General features: G+C 41.1%; 1 protein-coding gene across 22 annotated transcripts in view; it reads left to right on the forward strand.

Moving 5' to 3' along the window:
* Positions 1-19,114, forward strand: part of DPYD (dihydropyrimidine dehydrogenase) — a 773,239-nt gene that overhangs the window by 273,838 nt on the left and 480,287 nt on the right. The window contains exon 10 of one of the 22 annotated variants that reach the window (XM_053242829.1): positions 7,231-7,610. The exons of 20 other annotated variants lie outside the window; for them this stretch is intronic. In XM_053242829.1, coding sequence (XP_053098804.1) covers positions 7,231-7,376 — 146 coding nt within the window. In that variant the 3' untranslated portion in view covers positions 7,377-7,610. Of the gene's footprint in view, positions 1-7,230; positions 7,611-16,301; positions 17,272-19,114 lie in introns of those variants that run through there. One more of the 22 variants, XM_053242830.1, reaches the window with a different exon arrangement.

Here is a 19,114-nt window from a genome sequence, read left to right on the forward strand (position 1 = left end):
GTATCACTGGTGTGACAGAAGTAGCTCTTTTACCCTGTTTTCATGCCTTGATTATCATTATTACAGAGACCTGGCTGTGGGAGGCTGGGGGCCCAGTGTGGTCCTAGCTTCTTCCTCCAGGGTACTCTGTTGAGGAGCGGGTGAGGGACCGTGGGTGGGGATGTGGAGTGGCTGTGGTCTATAAGAATAGCCTTTCCCTTACCAGGATCCCTGTTGAAGTGTCGGACCATATCGAATGTGTGTACTTAAGTTTGGAGACCAAGGATAGACTGAGACTGCTATTGGTGTACCGATTGCCCCACTGCTCAACGGAGTCCGAGATTTGGTCTTGGGCTTGTGGTGCTGGGGGACTTCAGTGTTCATTTTGGGACCAATTTGTCCAAGGCAGCTCAGGAGTTCATAGCAGCCATGACAACTATGGGCCTTTCTCAGGTGGTCTTGGGACCAACGCACATTGCTGATCACACATTTGATTTGGTCTTTCACTCTGATCAGGGTGGTGTTCCATGGGTGGGGATTCCTGTGATTTCCCCATTGTCATAGATGGACCACCATCTGGTTAAGGTTGGACTTACAATCACTTCCCACCTTCGCAGGGGTGAGGAACCTATTAGGATGGTCTGCCTGAGAAGGTTATTGGCTTCAATAGTTTTTCAAGAAGCCTTGGAGGGATTTAGTGTTGGCTCTGCCGGTGACCCTGTTGATGCCCTGGTGGAGAATTGGAACAGCAAACTCACCGGGGCAGTAGACATGATTGCTCCTAAGCGTCCTTTCCGACCCGCTTCAAAACTGGCCTATTGGCATACAGAAGAACCAAATGGATTGGGCCCTGGGTATTTAAGAGAACATCTTCTTCGTCATGAAACCCACTGCCCATTGAGGTCATCAGGAGAGGTCCGTTTGCAATCGCCACCAGCTTGTCTGGTGGCTGCTCAGGGACAGGCCCTCTCCACTGCTGCCCCGAGGCTCTGGAATGCGCTCCCTACTGAAATAAGAGCCTCCCATCTCTGACAGCTTTTAAAAAGTCTTTAAAGACACTTCTGTTCACCCAGGCTTTTAATTAATATTGTTTTAATGGTTTTAATGCTGTTTTAAAATATTATTTTAAAATTTTTAAAATTGTTTTAATGTTTTAACCTTTTTGTTTTTTATTTTAACTAATGTTTTACTTTTTCTGTTTTTATTTTGTTGTAAACCACCCAGAGATGTAAGTTTTGGGCAGTATAAAAAACATGTTAAATAAAAAGTAAATAAATAAATAAGTCTGACTTGCTGGAATTCATACTACTGTAAAGGTAAAGTGTGCTGTCGAGTCGATTTCAACTCCTGATGCCCACAGAGCACTGTGGTTTTATTTGGTATAATACAGGAGAGGTTTACATTGCTTCCTCCCATGTGGTATGAGATGATGCCTTTCAGCATCTTCTTATATTGCTGCTGCCCGATATAGGTGTTTCCCATAGTCTAGGAAACATACCAGAGGGGTTTTGAACCGCCAACTTTCTTCTTGTTAGTCAAGCATTTCCCCACTGCACCACTTAAGGTGTGTAAATTCTGAATAATAAGCCTTTCTCCACTTCAAACGCACTGTTTTTATTTTGTAACTGAAAATGTTGTCAAGAGTTCTACAAACACCTGTCCAGAATGAAATCAGCAATACTGTCAATATATCTGACCAAGACTGAAAATTCCAGAAATTAGGTGAAATAAATGAAGGTCTTTATTGTAATTGTCTGTTTGCAGTTACTTTGTCTGATTCAGCTGATAAGTAACTTACCATGCCTGATTTAGTTTTACGATTTCTTTATTGATAGGAGCAGAAACACGTCTAATGGGCAGATTTAAACTCTAGTGTTAGGCTTATCTGATTAAGCTTGCTGGTTATGTTTTCTAATAGAAGCCAGGGTGGTGCTGAGCAAAGAAAGTAGATACTAGCGTATTAAGGAAGAATTTACATACTGGTAAAGTAATGTTGTGCCCTCAAGTCGGTGGTGACTCCTGGTGACTACAGAGCCATGTGATCTTCTTTGGTAGAATACAGGAGGAGTTTACCATTTCCTTCCCCTGTGATGCCTTTCAACACTTTCCTATATCGCTGCTGCCCGATAGAGGAAGTTATTCTGGGAAACATATCAGCAGAGTTTCGAACCAGCAACCTCTTGCTCACTAGGCAAGTCATTTCCGCACTGTGGCAGGGGCCACTGTTCCCTCTAAGGGGTGTGCGCACGTGTTCGCACTCACAAGTTTTTGGATGTCTGCTCAGTTCATTTGGGATTCTGCTCAGGTTGAATCAGGAAGGCTCCATTCTGAATGCATGTGTGCACACACTGCCTTGATACTGCTGCCCAGAACAAAACTAATTCTGCACAAAAATTAAAAAAAAATTAGAGGGATCACTGGCAGTAGCAGAGCCACCGTTTTTCAAATGGGTTCAAGGAAGCCCTCAGGGGCCACGCCTCGTGGCCTCAGACACGGGGGGCGGGCGGTTTTGCTCCCAGATGGGGCTGCGCAGCCCTGATCAGATTGACCCGTGCTGCATTGGCAGCATAGCCAGAGTGGCTCTCCCTGCCCTTAAAAGGCAGGGATAGTTGCTCCGGCCTGTGCTGCCAACACAGCCTGGGCCGATCTTACACCCAAATGGGGCTATGCAGCCCACGCTAAACTACGCCCCAGTGCCTGACATCAGATGTGTGGGCATGGCTAAACGCTCCATGTGCCTGATGTCAGGTGCTGGGGGAGGGGCTCGGGGGGGGGCACCATGGCGGCTGAACCCGGGCATCTGCTGGCCTCCCTCCACCCCTGATTAGGTGGCTTATAATTGTATAGTCTATGGTGCTATATCAGTGGTTGGTTGCGACTTTGAGAGCCGACTAGACATGTAAAGTCATGCCTGAAATTCTGGAGAGCAGCTGTCAGTCAACGTAGACAGTACTGAGCTAGATGAAACAGGGCCCCTGAGTCTGACTTGGTATAAGGCCGTTTCCTATATTATTCCTGCAAGAACAGGCATAGTGTGTTCTGTTTGTTTTTTTAATCGATAACTTTTTAGTTCTCTAAAATGATATATTTAAGCAATATAATTCTGTCAAATGCTAAAGATTGCACAATATGATCTAAATAGCATTTATCTGCCACTCCACTTAGCATAAAGATAGAACATGTGCAAAAATATGAGTGGTGGAACAGTTCTTTTGTAGTTGAATCACAGACTGCTCCATTTAATGAGTATATAATGAACATGAGCTTGCTGGTGTTCAGAATGCTCAATATACATTGCAGCAAACTTGGAGGGTAGGTTGGTGGTATTATCCTCATGTTACAGATGGGGAGGCTAAGGCTGACGGACAGTGGCATGATTAAGGCTGCTAGTGCTCTCATGGCAGATGTAAAATTTAAACCAGAGACTTCCTGAATTGTACTCAGTTTCCTATGCACTATGTGTGGCTTCATATATAACGTGGCAAGTAAAGTCATCACAAACTACTAGTTCCTAGAGTGTGTGGGTGAGTCCAGCTTCTGGTGTCAGGAGGGTTACACCAATATTGGGCATATCATCCAAACCTGCCGGTGTTGGCATAGTCTACTCCACTTGCGGTTCTGAACCTGATATCCGTAGCCTCTTCAAATCTAGGTGACAGATTCTGGGTTTGGAACCGCAAAAAGAGTAGAATATGCCAATATTGGCAGGTTCAGACAACATGCCCAGTGTCAATGTAGCTGTCCCAACACCGGAAGTCAGGCTGCCATGTGTGTTCCAGGAAACCTAGTTGCTGCGTCACGTATGAACCCACCCTTGTGTCACTAGCTCCAGCAGCATTCCAGCAAGAAGATGAGACAAGAGCTACTTCATGTTCATGCAGCAGTTAAGATGAAGGTTCTTTCTGACCTCTTACTAAATCTGGCTGCTTGTTCTTGTTGCCTCCTATCTCTTCTATGGGCTATGTCTTCTTTCATTTTCTATTTTTCATAAAACAAATACAGATATTAATTTCGCCAAAAAAAATGTAGTAGATATTAACAATTCAGTATTCTTTTTTTGTTTATACTTTCAAGCAGTTTTGAGTTTATTTCATTTTTTAAAAATTCTGTTTCACGTTTCTTAAAATCACTCTGAAGTCACTTAGGGAACAACAAAGAAAAATATGAAAGCAAGAAAGCACAGTTCAAGGAAGCTGAAGAGAAAGGTGCACAAGATTCCTTTAGAATTACCCTGAGCATTACTGTGGAGCCCATATCCCATGCTTGTATGGCTGTACTCCTGTATACAAATAGTAATACTTTAAGCAATTCCATATTTTTATGTGATACTGAGGGTCATTGTCAAATATGTCTCTTTGATATGAGCTGTGAACAATTTCTCCCCAATATCAGACTAGTAAAGTACTTTTTACAAGCATGGGTTCATTTTATGAGTATGGAAGAGAGTCCAGCTGAGTCCAGCTTATATTTTTGTGCTACATTGAGATAGTAGCCTTTCTTTGGCCAAACTCCTTTGAGGAAATGAAATGAAGTTTTCAAGTTGTTGTTGAGTTTAGCTTTTGTCTTTTTTTAAAGCAACTCTACTGGGATAGGGGACAAAAGGGGTGAGGGATTAATCACAAAGGAACATGCCCAGACTGATTCATTTTCGGTAGGGTAATAATACTGCAAAACAAAGGCAACTCTGACCATTATCACTTCACATGAATCTGAAGCAAGAGAAGAAAGTTAATTTTATTTCTTTTACCTGCAGGTCTGAGGTGTGCAATAAAGGTAGAGATTCCTCCTGGGATAGTGTAGCCAGAAGTGCGACTCTGCAAAGAGTCTGTTAACTTGTTCCATTTTTCTTGTTCTTGTGGCGCAGCCACGATAATTCTATGTTAATGGCTTTCAGCTGGTATCAGAGCCATATTTCTACAGCACTTGAATACTGTGAAGGCCGCAGAGGAGAAGGTGTGGAATGGCACTGGAGTGTGACTAGGGGCAATCAGATCAATATTTGACCTGAGTTTCAAGAGCTTGTTTTGCCTCAAAGTGCTGGAATCCTCACCTTAAGTCCTTCACTACTGAAGCCTTTGAAAACATACCAAAGAGGAGTAACCACATCTGTAGGGGGTGAATATAGTTTTATATCAGCTTTCTGCAACTCTAATTTGTGAGATGGTTTCATAGGGGTTTGTCAGCTAGACCCCCCCCCCCGCTTCTGGGCAGTGTGCTGCTTTTCATACAACTTGGAAAAGATCTTGCTGTAGGGAGTATAATTCCTCCCCTCGGTGCTGTGAGGTTGCTGTATAACCTGATACTCCATTCTCAGCTGCCTAGAGGTTTTGTGTGCCATTGAAGCTTCTCCTATCCTAGTGAATACTACTTATGAATGTACAAAACACATTCATTCTCTCTCTCTCTCTCTCTCTCTCTCTCTCTCTCTCTCTCTCTCTCTCTGTGCTTAAATGCAGTATAGTTTCCTGTATAGGTTAAAGCACTATATCAAATCGAGCAAATCAAATTGTTCATGTAAAGATTCACAGAGTAATTGCACTTGTTCAGTGCCAATTAACATACCTTTGGAAACAATAGTGCCATCAGATAATCTCATTGATTGTTACAAAATTGCACACCAAAGGAGAAATTAAAAGTCTGAGCATTGGTGCACTTTATTTATTTTTTTAAGTCACAAGATTGATTTGTTCTCTTATCCCTAAAAAGTAAGTAATCACCTCATGCCAATTATTATCTTCTGATTAACTATGCAGTGCCACCTGGTGTGCAGATGGGAGGAATATTACATATCAAGGGCTCTGTTCACACCCACCCACATGCATTGAAAACCTATGTGACAAAAAGTGAACAGATGTTCATTTTGCTTGTGATACAAAAAGAAATTGTGCCTCTTGCTCCTGATTACAAACTAAATTTGGAGGATACCTTCTGTGTATGGACATTTTTTGATCAAAGGCCAGCACAAGTATTTTGGGAAAGAAAATATAGTTATATGTAAAATTCAGTTTTGGATGCCAATTTTGTAATCTCATTATTGCTTTACTTTGTAGTCTTTCCCCCTCCGTACTGAGTTTCTCACCTCCCATAAGGAGAGTGGGAGGGCAACATCATTTGAAACATTTTTCACAATCTCTGCTGAAGATGGTTACATTTTCCTCAAAAAAAAAATAATATTTTTTTTTAAGGAGGATTTCATGAGGTACTATTTGGAACCTATTTTTTCCTCAAAGAGAGAGTGCAGTGAACACTGATATGAGGAGCATATAAAATGTAGAGCATGTGGGCTGGAGTATGTGTGTGTGTACACACTGAGGTCTAGCCTACACATGCAGTAGAAGGAGATGGCAAAATCCTGAGGTGCTGTAATGAACTGTACACCCTCTGCACTGCCAGTGTAGGATGTTATTTTGGAATGCTTCTGTGTATACAAAGCTGTTTCCAAATAAAAAAAGTAGTGAAAAATGTATCCCAGCCCATTCCTTGCTGTATTCGTTTTTTGATTGCCATGCACGTTTGGGTTTCTTTGTTTTTTACATAAAGGAGCATTCAAGTATGCAATTTCCCCATTCAGGTCTGAAAGAATACAGTCCATTCTAGTACCTCGGAACTCTGCTCCTTCATTGTCATCTCATTGTGCTCATCATGTGTAGACCAGATCCGACTTATTTTTCTATCAACCCAGTTCTTCGGCTGATTATGCTTAGAAAAAGGAGATCAAGAGTGACTGCTAGGATTTAATAGGCAGTAGAGAATGCCCTATCTCTGTCTGTTTAGAGCTAGGGGTTCTGGTTCTGCTATGCATAAGCTTAAGGGGGCTTCACAAGCACACTGGGAAATAAAATTGGATCTCTAAGATACATGGACTGGGTATTTAAAATTATTTGTATGAACAAATGAAGCAGTACAGAATTTCACAGGTGTATATTTAACTGGCTCACAGTTCATGTGGAAGCATAATGGTTTCACTGTTAAACTATACTTTTTGAACTTGCCATCATAGACATTCTCAACATCTGAATAGGATCTGTGTATTTAGCAAGAAAATCCCACACCACATATACAAGGGCCCAAGTCTGTCAGACCCAGCTCCTAGCTGCGGGTCTCCTAGTTGCTCAGAGCATTGAGCAGGCCTCGCCCGGAAGCTTTTATAGGGGATCGTGGAGTACAAAGTGACACATTCTGACCTATTGTTATCAATATGCTTCTGTAACTAATATAGCTGATCTCCCTGCAATTATCTTCTGTACCCAGACTTGGAAGCTAAATCCCCACCAGAGTTCTCCGAAGTCACCAATTCAAGACTCAGCTGCAGTCGTGAATTCTCACACAAATGCGATCACCTGTGTCTTTCTTTGAGGTTATTGTATACTCCTACTCATTGCTACAGAAGCCCATGAGAAAATCTACAAATTAGAAACATGGGACTGCTCCAAACATGCCAGCACTATATTGAGTTCCCCTTGTTGCATTACCCTATGTTGCATTACCTTTGTGTCCTGATGGCACTACCCAGGTCTGCTCGATCACCGTCTTTTGCTATTGGCATCAGAAAAATGGACGATGCACTCAGAAAAGGAAAGTAAATTGAAAGATGTTTGCGGGGATGATTTGTAGTAGGGCCACTGTTTTCATCAGTGGTTAAGGTCTTTTTGTCTGATTGTTGTCCTGTTACTTCTCCGGATTTATAGCTACACTGTTTTTCAGTTTGCTAGGAGTCTGTTCATACACACATGTCTTCTTCTGGTACATCCTGTGATACTTAATGTAAAGCTTGTGAGATGAACATGAGCATGTAATTTGTGGTCCATTCATTCAAGCACTTTTCACATCTTGTTTTGCTTTCGTCCCTCAGTATACGTGATTCCCATACAGATTTGCTGTCTGTTCCTGGAATTGCAAGCGTATGTTGTTAATCACTACGGATGAGGAAGTCTTCTGTCCAGGCCAGTTGTGCCCAAAGCTTGTGGATCTCTAATGAAGGAGAAGGTTTAAGTCGTATGCTCAAAAATGTGAAACGCAAACAGTGCCATTATTAAACATTGGTTTGGGGTGATAGGTTGCCAAAAAGCATACAAATGCAGGCTGTATGCTAATGCTTTGGAATTTGCCTTACAGGATCAATGCAATAATTATAATATCAATTCAAGCCAGTTGGGTTGTCCTGAAGTCTTCCTTGCTGGCCAAAATGGGAGCTTCCTTGGATGGTATTATTCATCCTTGTCGTAGTTGACCCTTTGTCAGTGAAAAATACAAGGATCTAACACAGTTAACCTAATACAGTATTTATACCCCTCAATTATGTCAAATGATTTATTACCCCTTTGATTTAGTCAGTCCTCCTCAGCAACAACTTTAATCAAGTGTAAACAAAAATAAGGTTCAGCATTCTCTTGAAATTGTCTAGTAATACTTACTGACACTTTCCTTCTCGTAACTCTTAATTCCCTGCTCTTGGCACAAAGTGCATTCCTTGTGCCAGAAAACTGCGGTGTGGTCAGTACATAATGCTGGCATTTATATGAGAGACTATTTAAGAGTAAGATGGAATACTACAACCTAATTCTTTAGCTTGCTAATGGCAGAAAAGGATTGTGTGGTTACTTTCAGGCAAGGTTGGCTGATAAACCCTACTTGAACACTTTTTGAATCTGTTCACTCAGTGCAATGAGGCTACATTGGGATGCAATTACTGCCATAATGGGTCTGTCACCAAGAACTGCTAAGATTATTGGGGGGTTGACCATGTTATTTACATGTTTAACCAACAGCCTAACCCTACAGAACAAATAAAGATTAGAAATAGCAACATCTCAATACCCAGAATCAGTGTAGAAGCCAATTATAAATGTCTGTCATGGAAGAAATACTGTGCAAACTGTGCCCCTTCTTCTTGCATGAAAATAATAGCAATACCTGCTACTCGTACTGGGTTGCCAAGGCCTGGTTTCTGTTAGGAGAATAGATGTTCTCCATTCTGTTTGCTTAACTATTCTGCTGCATTGATAAAATAACCACTCAAAAAGAAATCCTGATGTGATCATGTACCAGTGACCTGTAAGGGGGGGGGGGGAATTGGCATCGGAATTTTGAAAAAGCAATTTAGAGCAAATTCCTAAGGAGCAACCTCTTTGAATTTTCAAGGGAGTTTCTAAAGACAAAAGAAATTTTTTAGGGGGTTAGTGTACATCTCTAAACTGAATGAAGAATGGTGGATTGCTGACACATTGGTGACACTCTAGAACCAAGATCAGAATATTTGGAACCCTAAGACCCAGAGAGAGATTCAGATGGGGTGAATCCTATAAGCATTCGTATTGTGTACACACATTTATATTGTATATAAAAGAGACTTTTCCCAGTTTCCTGCAGCAAGCATCAACTTGTTCTTACTGTATTTCAGGCTCCAGCTTCTAGCTCAAACCACTGATCTCAAGATCTTGAAAATGCTTTCTGGGTCTACATTAGGGTGTGTCAATGGTGCTGCTCCTGGGGAATTGGCAAACATCCCTGACTATCTTATGGGCTTGTGTGGGGAACTAGCAAGCATGAATGGAGCAGCCCAACTCAGAATAAATTTGTATAAAATTTAGCTTCGGTCTCAGAAAGAACTGACGGAGAGCATGCAGTTCAAAAATAGAATCAGGATTATATTACGGTTTAGGGATACAGGAAATGAAATATGATTAACAGGTAACACAATACTTAACTAACAAGACTAACAAATCAATAGGGCTAGGTTACTGCTCACGAAGAGGCAATTTGGCTTGAGATTCAAATTAAGTCCATTCTAGGCTGACCAGAGAAGATGGTCTTAGAGAACAGCTTTGGATTTTAGAGGGAGAGGAGCAAGAGCTTTTGGAGCAGTGATACCCAAGTCTGTCTGATGGGGCATATGGATCCTTGTAGCTCAACCAGTGACAAGAGACCTCTCTCCTCCAGGACAGGCAGGAGGGCAAAAGGCAAGAGTGGAGACCCAGGAATCAAACAGGAATCTAGGAGCCAGGAAAAATCCAAAGGGAACCTGATCTTGGGAGATCAGTATCTCACAGCCAAGTGTGCTTCACAGATCAGGTTTGGAAAACGCACTGATCTGGAGGTGACAAGTGAAATGGAAGCAAGAGTCCCAGTAAGTCAAGATGGAGTGACCAATGCCCAAACGTACGGACACCCAACTGGTGAATCCAAGTAAGAAACACACTGATTGTTTGTTTCTTGATTAGATATAGACAGCATCCTGCCCTGAGGCAGCATTCTGACCACACCTATCTGTTGACAAAGGTGACATTAGGAATAGATAAAGGAGTTCATCATTGTCCTGTGCAACTTTGTTGGGTGTGCTCTTTCAGCACAATAGGTGAATAGGTTTGAGAAACCTGTGTGGGGCAAAATGAAATGGCTGCATCAGAGCATATCTCATGTTTTCAGGATAACTTGGGAATGTCTAGGAATGTTTTAATAAGCTTGCTTCCCATGACCCTGAGCCAGCCATTAGCATGATGTTAGAGAAGGAGATGGGATTGTTACCTCTTATCTATTCCTTCCTGTGAAGGTGATAGGATTGAACTGATCTGATGTTCCAACATAGGGGGCGAGTATTTGGCTAGTTCTTAAAAAAAGCACTTAATTAACTCATGTCTACTCTGGCTTCCCCACCTGAAAAGCAATCACGGAGGCAAGTACAGGGATAGGCTCATGTTAAACTTGGACCTAGAGCCACCTTTTCCCAGGCTACATGCCAGGTGACATACCCCATGAATTAGCTCATGCAAACCAAATGGTGAGCCCACAATGCTGTGAGTTCTGAAAAGGCAAAAGTGGAAACTACAGGCCTGTAGCTCCAAAACAGGTGTAGGGGTGCTTCTGGGAGCCCACAAACAAGCTTATCTTGATAACAGATGTTGATGCTTATGGCCCCAGCCTCACCCTTGGCAGTATGCATAAATACAAGCTAATACAATGCTATTGATTTCAGTTAACTCCTGTTTGCTTTTGACCCTGCATTGGCTTAATGCTACCAGATACCTTTTTGAAATGGTGTACTACCTTATTCTATATGAGGCATGACACAATACAAAATTTAAACAACGGACTCAGAAATGCTTGTTCATTTCCCCTTCATTTTACCTCCCCCTGAGGCAAGTTAGAGAAAGCTAGGCTTGTTGGATTCTTGAAACTATACAGAAAATGGGAAATACACCAAAATCTCACTTGACGTTTGGTGCCAATTACTGGTGGGGGAAATGGCAGGTCTTTTTCATGTTAATGAATAAAGTTCCAAGCAGTCTTCCTGTATAAATTGGTGTGTTATAAATATAATCATTTCAACTTCGAAGTTCCTCTCACTGCCCACTCGGTAATGGGTGCAGCCACTTTGACATGCTAGACAAATCTCAAATGTATGAAGTGGATTTTTAGTATGTGTCAAAGCATTGTCTGGGAAATTGTCTAGGAAACCTGTTTGCTGATTTACCTCTATCTTTCCCCACTTGTCTTTGGTAGGCAGTGCAGCTAGCCTTGACTCTGTGCCCCAATATACTCAAGCCATTTGTCCCTTTATTTTCCTCTTCTTGGATGTCTTAACTAAGTCTGAGCCAAAACTACTCACTGTTTTTCAGATACATGTTTGGCAGCATCTCCCTCTTTTGATGATTTTTTTTTTTTGCTTATGCTTGCAAAAATGTTCACCTATTCATTTGCATTGCCTTCTTTTTACTGTTTCTCTCAGTTTGCTCTGTTTGCCTTCGGTGACAACATGCAGACAAATCTGATTGGCTCTGAAATATAGTGATATGCCATTCAGTGGGGCTAGGAGAGCTTAGCCCAATTTTTGTTAATCGTAAGAACCCACTCAAGTACCCCGCCCCTTAGCCCGGGTTTGCGGAGCAAGCACTCCGCAAACCCGGGCTATTTGCTTGTGAGTAGCCGCGGCATGGCTCTGCGCCAAGGCTACTTGCGAGTAGACCCCTGACCAGGAGGCAAAAAGCCACCTCCCAGCTCCGGGGGTCTCCCCAATATGCCCTGCGTGCTCGCGCGGCCCCTGCTCCCCCCAGCCTCCGCCAGCTCCATCACAGAGCCGGCAACCATGTGGGCAGCTGATCCTGCCGCCCAGGGCTCCCTGCTCGGTCATCTGCGGGGAGAGCGGGCTTAGCCTCACGGATCGTGAGACCCATGGATCATGAGACCTGGTTCATGGATCATAAGACCTGCCTCAGTGTGTGATAAGTGATTGGCCGGAATCATCCTTGTGATTTGAAGCAGAAAGTTTTGGCCCTTGCTCTCAATTGACTCAATTTTGATCACTGACATCATCCTACAGACAAATCTGATTGGCTGACATAACATTGTGATACCATCCAATTGACTGGCATCATCTCTATCAATGATGCTCACTATTTTTCAAGTGCGTACCCGTTAGCAAAAAAATTTCAATGTGAGAGCTCCACACAGTACTGCAATTTTCTCAATGTTGGGAGGACCGTCTAAGAGAGAGAGAGCCTTTTCTTAAGAGCTCTGTGGTGAAAGCGCTGAGAAAGGGTATACTTTTCTGCACTCTGTGCATGCCTTCCAAAATGGTGCAAGAGTTCAAGAGGGATCTATTTTCCTAGAAGGAGCCCCTTGATGTTGGGCAGAGGACAGCTGTTGATGGTGGGAGCGGTTGTCTCTGCATGGTGCAAGGGGAACTGTGCAGAGTATTCAGCCGAAACTTCACACAAGCCCAATAAACAATGAATGCTGATGGGAGCTGCCACTGGCTCCCCCACCTTACAGTGAAGGATACTGATCTATATTAGTAATGTAGGAAGACAAAAGAAATAGTAACTAGAAGGGAAATGTTGGGGCTGAAGTAGCAGCAGCAGATAGGTAAACAGCAGCAGATAAATAAACAACAGTACTGAACTGGGCTGAAAAAGGTAAATATTCTCACTAATTAAGGGGTTTCAGGAAATATTTCTATTGCCCTGAAATATCTTTTGGCTCATAAGTTGTAGGGCAAGAATATTCAGCACAGTCTTAGTGCACTGCTAACACCTTAAGTCCTTTTAAGGAGCAGGTAAGGCCAAATAATATTTTTATTTTTCCCCCCTATCAACGATTGCCTAGATGGCATTTTGTCTTGTTTGAATACCAGCTTTGCCACCTCTGTAACTGCTAGGGTTTGTGGTATAGCAGGATTTTTTATTTTTCAGTAACACACAAATGCTACCTTATTTTCCTGTGTGTGAAGGAAAAGGTATAATTTTAAAACTGCAATATTTCTTGTTTCTAAAGGTGTTACTTAATCTACACTTTCACACTATTTCACAGAGACTCTCAAGAGCTGCTATACACCATTATTTCCTTCTTAGCTTAGGATTTGCTTACAAAAACATTTGCTCTCTTGTCAAGGCTATTTATTGCTTGGGTCAATGCAGAGAGGAAAGCCATGGAGAATGGACAGTTTACACAGTGATCCTAAACACATTACATGAAAGTACATTCCATTGAAATCATTGGAAGTTACTGCCACTTAATGTGTTTAGGATCACGATGTTAACCACTTAATTAAGCAATCCCTTTGAACACACTCGATGGCAATATATTATCCAGCAAATCGTGTAGGAGCAAGAATAACACGCACATAATGCTATTTTTCTGATGGTGATAGGTGATGCATTTTATGCGTCTTGTACCAAGTTTGACAAATCCATCATAAATAGTTCTTTGTGCACATAACATTGATTCACATTACTACACCATAAATTCCTCCTGTAATTTGGAACAGTTGACTTTCTGGCCACTTGAATAGGAAGGATCTTGTAAGCCATGCTTGAGCTGCCTTGTGTGATGTGTGCCATAATTTCTAAGGAGTTTTACTGCAATGTTTGCACTCTTACTGGAGTCGCTTTGTGGAACATGTATAATATATACACACTTCACAGGAAGCTGTTAACAAGAACATGGGAAGAGAATTCTGGAAAAAGAATACATATGCTGGATAATCAAATTACGTATTCAAATAAGGATAAACTGTATCCTTATATTTCAAAGGAAAGTATTTTTGAAGTCTGTTGTCCTTGGCAATGCTTTCTATTAAAAGAAATGCACTGGCTATTGTCAATTTCTACACCGCACAGCTATGTAGGCAGTGACATTGAATTGATACATAACAATTGAAACTCAGCATTCTAATTTCCTAGGTATTTTATGACATACGCCTCCTTTCTGTAATTTAAATTGATTTTAGGCTATGTGTTTATGCCAGAAAAGGAAAAACTGTAACATGGACTCTTACGGAAAATTATAAATAAGTTTCAGTAGCTCAATACTGTACTTGTTCAAAGATCTTTCTAATTAATGGCCTCTGCTGATTAGGGTTTAATGGAAAGAGTTCAGTGATTACAATTTAATGGTCAAAAAGATGTGGTCGATTAGTCTTTAATGCTGCTGTTGATAATTTTGTTGCAAAGTCAAAAGTAGGATTTTTTGTACACAATATAATCATCATTTGATTTGATTTTTCATGTAATAAAAATGAAATTGAATCTCTTTGATCATAGAATTAAAATTGAAGTTTTTCAAAGTATACACAGTCTTTAATATAAATGAAAGGTTAATTTATTGGGTGCAAATACTCTATTGTAATGGTAGCAAATGGTTGTTTACAACCATTAAATATATGAATGCTATGCCATTATTTAAGCCAAGATGTCACAATAAATGAAATCACTCATGCAGCTAGTGGAGGAGGCAGATAAGGCAAAGCTAAAAAGAGAAAAAAGCAGAGGAAAGTTGAAAGATTGCAAGAGGAGATCTTGTCCTTGCTTAGATCAATGAGCAAGCCGAGACCAGAATCTGTTCTAGCAATTAGGGAATATCACCTGATCCACTCTGACCTATCACTGCAAGGAAGCTTCTTTTAGCTGGTGAAGTTTGTTCCCTGAATATCTATCCCTTTGACCAGAGGTGAATGTGGTACACAGTATAATTTTATGCTTAGTATCCCTCAAGCCACCAGTTTGAGATCTGCTGTGGGTTTAAGTCCAGCAATTGTTTAGAATATTGCCCTTCCCTCCCTCCCTCCTCTCTCTCTCTCTCTCTCTCTCTCTCACTCAATAATTGGGTACTTGCTGGGTCGCACACACACATTCTCTCTCTTTTTAGAAAACTGAGTACTGGGATCTGGGAAAACCAAAGGACTCAGTCCAGCTCTCTGTCATTTTCATGATGTTTAGAAAACAGTTTGGGTGTCTGTCTAAAAGTATATTCAAGTAACTTCGGGGCAGCGATGCACTTTCCCTCTGATATTTGAGAGCTTTTGCTTCTCCAGAGTTGAAATGGATTTGGGCCACACCATCCAATTTTCTTTTCTGAATTGCCTATGATTGTCCTTGGCAGCAAAAATCTTTCAGCCACTTGTAAAGATTGCTGCCATCTTGGAAGTGCTACAGGGATATCCAAAATGGAGGGATGGGAGGAAGAGAAGAGAGATGGGCCATTTTTTATTTTAAAAGACAGGCTGACCTGGTGTGATAGTTGAGAAGCTGAGAAAACAATTCAGCATTGGAATTAAACCTCAATATAGGTCTAGCAACTGAACTCAGTGGGACTTCTAAGTTCTACAACTTTATATTCCACATTTCCCTAGGACATTGTTTTCCATCAGAGTATTGTTGAGTGCTTGCATGTCAGTTCATATTCAAGAATCTCCAAGTTATACAAAACACACTGCAAACTTGAGTCCTTAGTTTTCAGTGACCGATAACCTGACTAACAGCATGTAGTTATTACATGAGTAGTGCCAGTGCTGCTCCTGAGTTCCAGGCTAATGCAGCATTGGTGCTTGCATAGGGCGACAAATTTCAATAAATCCCCCCCACCCACCCAGAAGTGGTGTGTGCCACCTGAAAATATGTCCCAAAAGGCTGCATGGCCCTCAGAAACATATTTTGGGTCGACTCAAAGTGCTTCTGGGGTAAGGGAAGGTCCTCTAAATGATGATCACACACACATACATAAGTGAGTGCCAGTGCTACCTTAGCTGAGAAATGTGTGTAAATTTGAGATATCTGTATGTACAAGACTAAGAATGATATAAGGTTATATCTATTTGTCCAGATTTAGCCAGGGATACATGTTCCTGACTCATATGAATGTGGTATATAGATGCATAACCAACCCAATGTCCATACTGCCTTTATTGAAATAGCTGTATTGAATGACTATTTGATGTGGATAGGTATATGTGTTCAGAATTACGAGTAGTTGCATGCAGGTTGAGCAATATAAAGGCCATTCAGTAGCCCAATATTTATTTATTTATTTATGTATTTATTTAAAAATAGGCATTGGAAACACTGCATTTTTCATCAAATATCTTTATTCACAAGAGAGAGGATGAAGGACTGACCCGCCCCCCCCCCAGCATAGTAACATTGCAGAACAAGATGTTAGAAGCTTTTTCTTCTCATCCAGCTTGACTTTCTATATAATAGAATGTGAAAAGTTATGAGCGAAGATCAAACCAACATATAACTAGAAGAACTATTTCCTATTCAGGGAACAGTTTCCAATAATTTAATAATTTCTGACTGTTGTTACCATTATGAAAAACTGCTTTATCTGATAGCCCCTTGTTCACATTCATTTCTGTGTTCTCAAAAGAACTGTCTTGATAAGACGATATAGTATGTACCATACAATTTTCTGAAATGAAGTTTTAATAATTTATCCACAATGAAAAATATATTTATATTGCACAGGGTCTGCTTGTAGAACTCTTTCATCATTTCAAAAAACACCCAATATATCTACTAACTGTTTGTTTATGGATTTGCATTTTATTTAAGGAATGGCCTGTATAGGCAGTCCTGCTGTAATATTTATGCATTTCTGCTCTGGCTTAGATGAAGCTCAGTTGGGCATTCTGTGTATGCATTTAATTGTAGTGTAAAATATATGCATTACACCCGTATAAAACACTGGTATGGTTGAAAGCTCTACTGCAGATTGGGGGTTTCCGTGTTTAAAATGAGTGTCCAGTAATAAAGAAGGGTCTTGAGCTATCCAGTGAATAAAAGTCAGAACTCAAAATGAAGTGTCTTCCCTGTTTAGGACTGGGCACTGATAGAAACTGATAATGTTTGATTAATGAGAGGCAGCTTTGCAGTGGGTGAAAACATCTGTAAGAAATGATTTATTATTTCAAGGGTATTGGAAGCTTGCCGTATCTTGCAGATTTAACTATGTGTGCCTGAATAAAATAAATGAGATGCAACATGTGAAAAATGAAAACACATTACTTGCAAAGGATGTGTCACAAGCAGGGTATTTTCGTTCAAGTACACTTTGTCATGGGGATTTTTAATGTGGTTCTGAATACAAATCATTTAACTGGTTCATAAAATCAACTCAGTTGGAATTCTTGCATCTATCATCCAAGACAGAAATGAGGGTTAAACTTAATGTGCTGTAACTTTCCTTAAATGTTCATGTTTTTATTGTGTACAGCTATTGAAATGACACATATCGGGCAAAAAAGGGGATGGCGGGGGGGGGGAGGATTCTTATTCAGAATGAAAGGGTGAACTGCACTGATCAACTACATGAACATCAGGAAAAATATACCACTACAACAAATCTAACTCTTCTGCAGTATACAAGTTACTACTTCTATAATGATATTTATAATATACAACGTAAGCTTTGACCTGACCTAAACCCATTTTATGTGCCCTTGGCCATCCACTCTTGTAAGAAGCATCTTTCTTTTCTGTCTGATATATTGGCTGATGACCTTTTCCTCCAGTTCTGCACAGGCAACTGAGGACAGCTGTCTATTCACAAGAGTAGATGAGAGAGGTGATTGTGTGTAGATATTGGGTTCCAGGCCCTATCTGCATTCTTGTGAGAAATATGTCTTCTCTTGGTGCGAGAGCAGGAGAACACAAATCTCCATCTTTTGGACACAACTTATAAGAGTGGGAGGAATAGGGTTGCCAATATTCCATTGCCTGAATACGGGACACAAATAGGGGTGTGTCTAGGGGGCATCTTGGGGGCGGGGGCATCTGTGTGTGGGGTCATCCTAGAAGCCTGAGTAGCAATGCATTTGTAACAACAACAACAAAATGAGCTCCATGATTTCACAAAGCTTCTTGTTCACACAGACCATCCCACGTAGACATAGAGCAAGTGTCAGGTGAAAAATTAAGAGAATCCCCCAGGTTTACAAACATACTACATTCCTGCACCTTCCCCACTGAAAGCCCAGCTGAAAGGCTTTTTAATCTGCCAGAAGTGGTGAGTTGGTTAGCAGGTGTCTGTAGGTCTGTTTACATTTGATAAGTAAACAATTAGCAACTTGCAAGATGTAAATAAAACCAGGCAATTGTTCCTGCAAGTTTGCGGAGCAGCTGGGGCTTCTTTTGTGAACTTTGTTGTTTCTTTTACATTATAATATGGACTTCACAGGGCTCAGTGCAAATGAACTGAGGGATGAGGGAGACCCCAGGCTCTCCCAATAATATGGGAAAAACAGGATCCCGTTTGCGACAAGAGATTTTTGCCTCAGATACAGGACTTCCTATATAATATAGGACAGTTGGGAACGCTATGGGGGGAAGGAAAAGTGCATTTGTGTTTCACTTCCTGTTACTTGGAAAGATCTTTGCAGTCTTCCCTATGTTTTTGGAATTCCAATCCAAATTAATAAAATACCTCTTTGGATTTCATATGAACCATTCATTCATTTGTTTACCACATGTAAGTAACATCTTTTCTACCAAAGCAGTAAAGGTGGTTTCCCGTTTAACATAGGGTTTTAATCTTGCTTTTAGACATGTGTTTACTTCATGGTCAAGTTTATTGGCAGCTGATTCTTAACAATATGCCTGAGATACCCCAGTTCTTTTTCTTTCTTTTTTTTTAAAAGTCCGTTTGGGCTTATTTTCCCTCATAGGACCATAGGAAGCTTCCTTATACCAAGTCAGATTATTTGTTCATCTAGCTCAGTATTGTCTACCCATACTGGCAGCGGCTTCTCCAAGTTGTAGGCAGGAGCCTCTCTTAGCCCTGTCTTGGATGCCAGGGAGGGAACTTGAAACCTTCCGCATGCAAACATTCAGGTTATCTTCCCAGAGTGGCTCCATCCCTTAAG

This window comes from Hemicordylus capensis, chromosome 4 (assembly GCF_027244095.1).
Source record: "Hemicordylus capensis ecotype Gifberg chromosome 4, rHemCap1.1.pri, whole genome shotgun sequence".
Lineage (NCBI taxonomy): Eukaryota > Metazoa > Chordata > Lepidosauria > Squamata > Cordylidae > Hemicordylus > Hemicordylus capensis.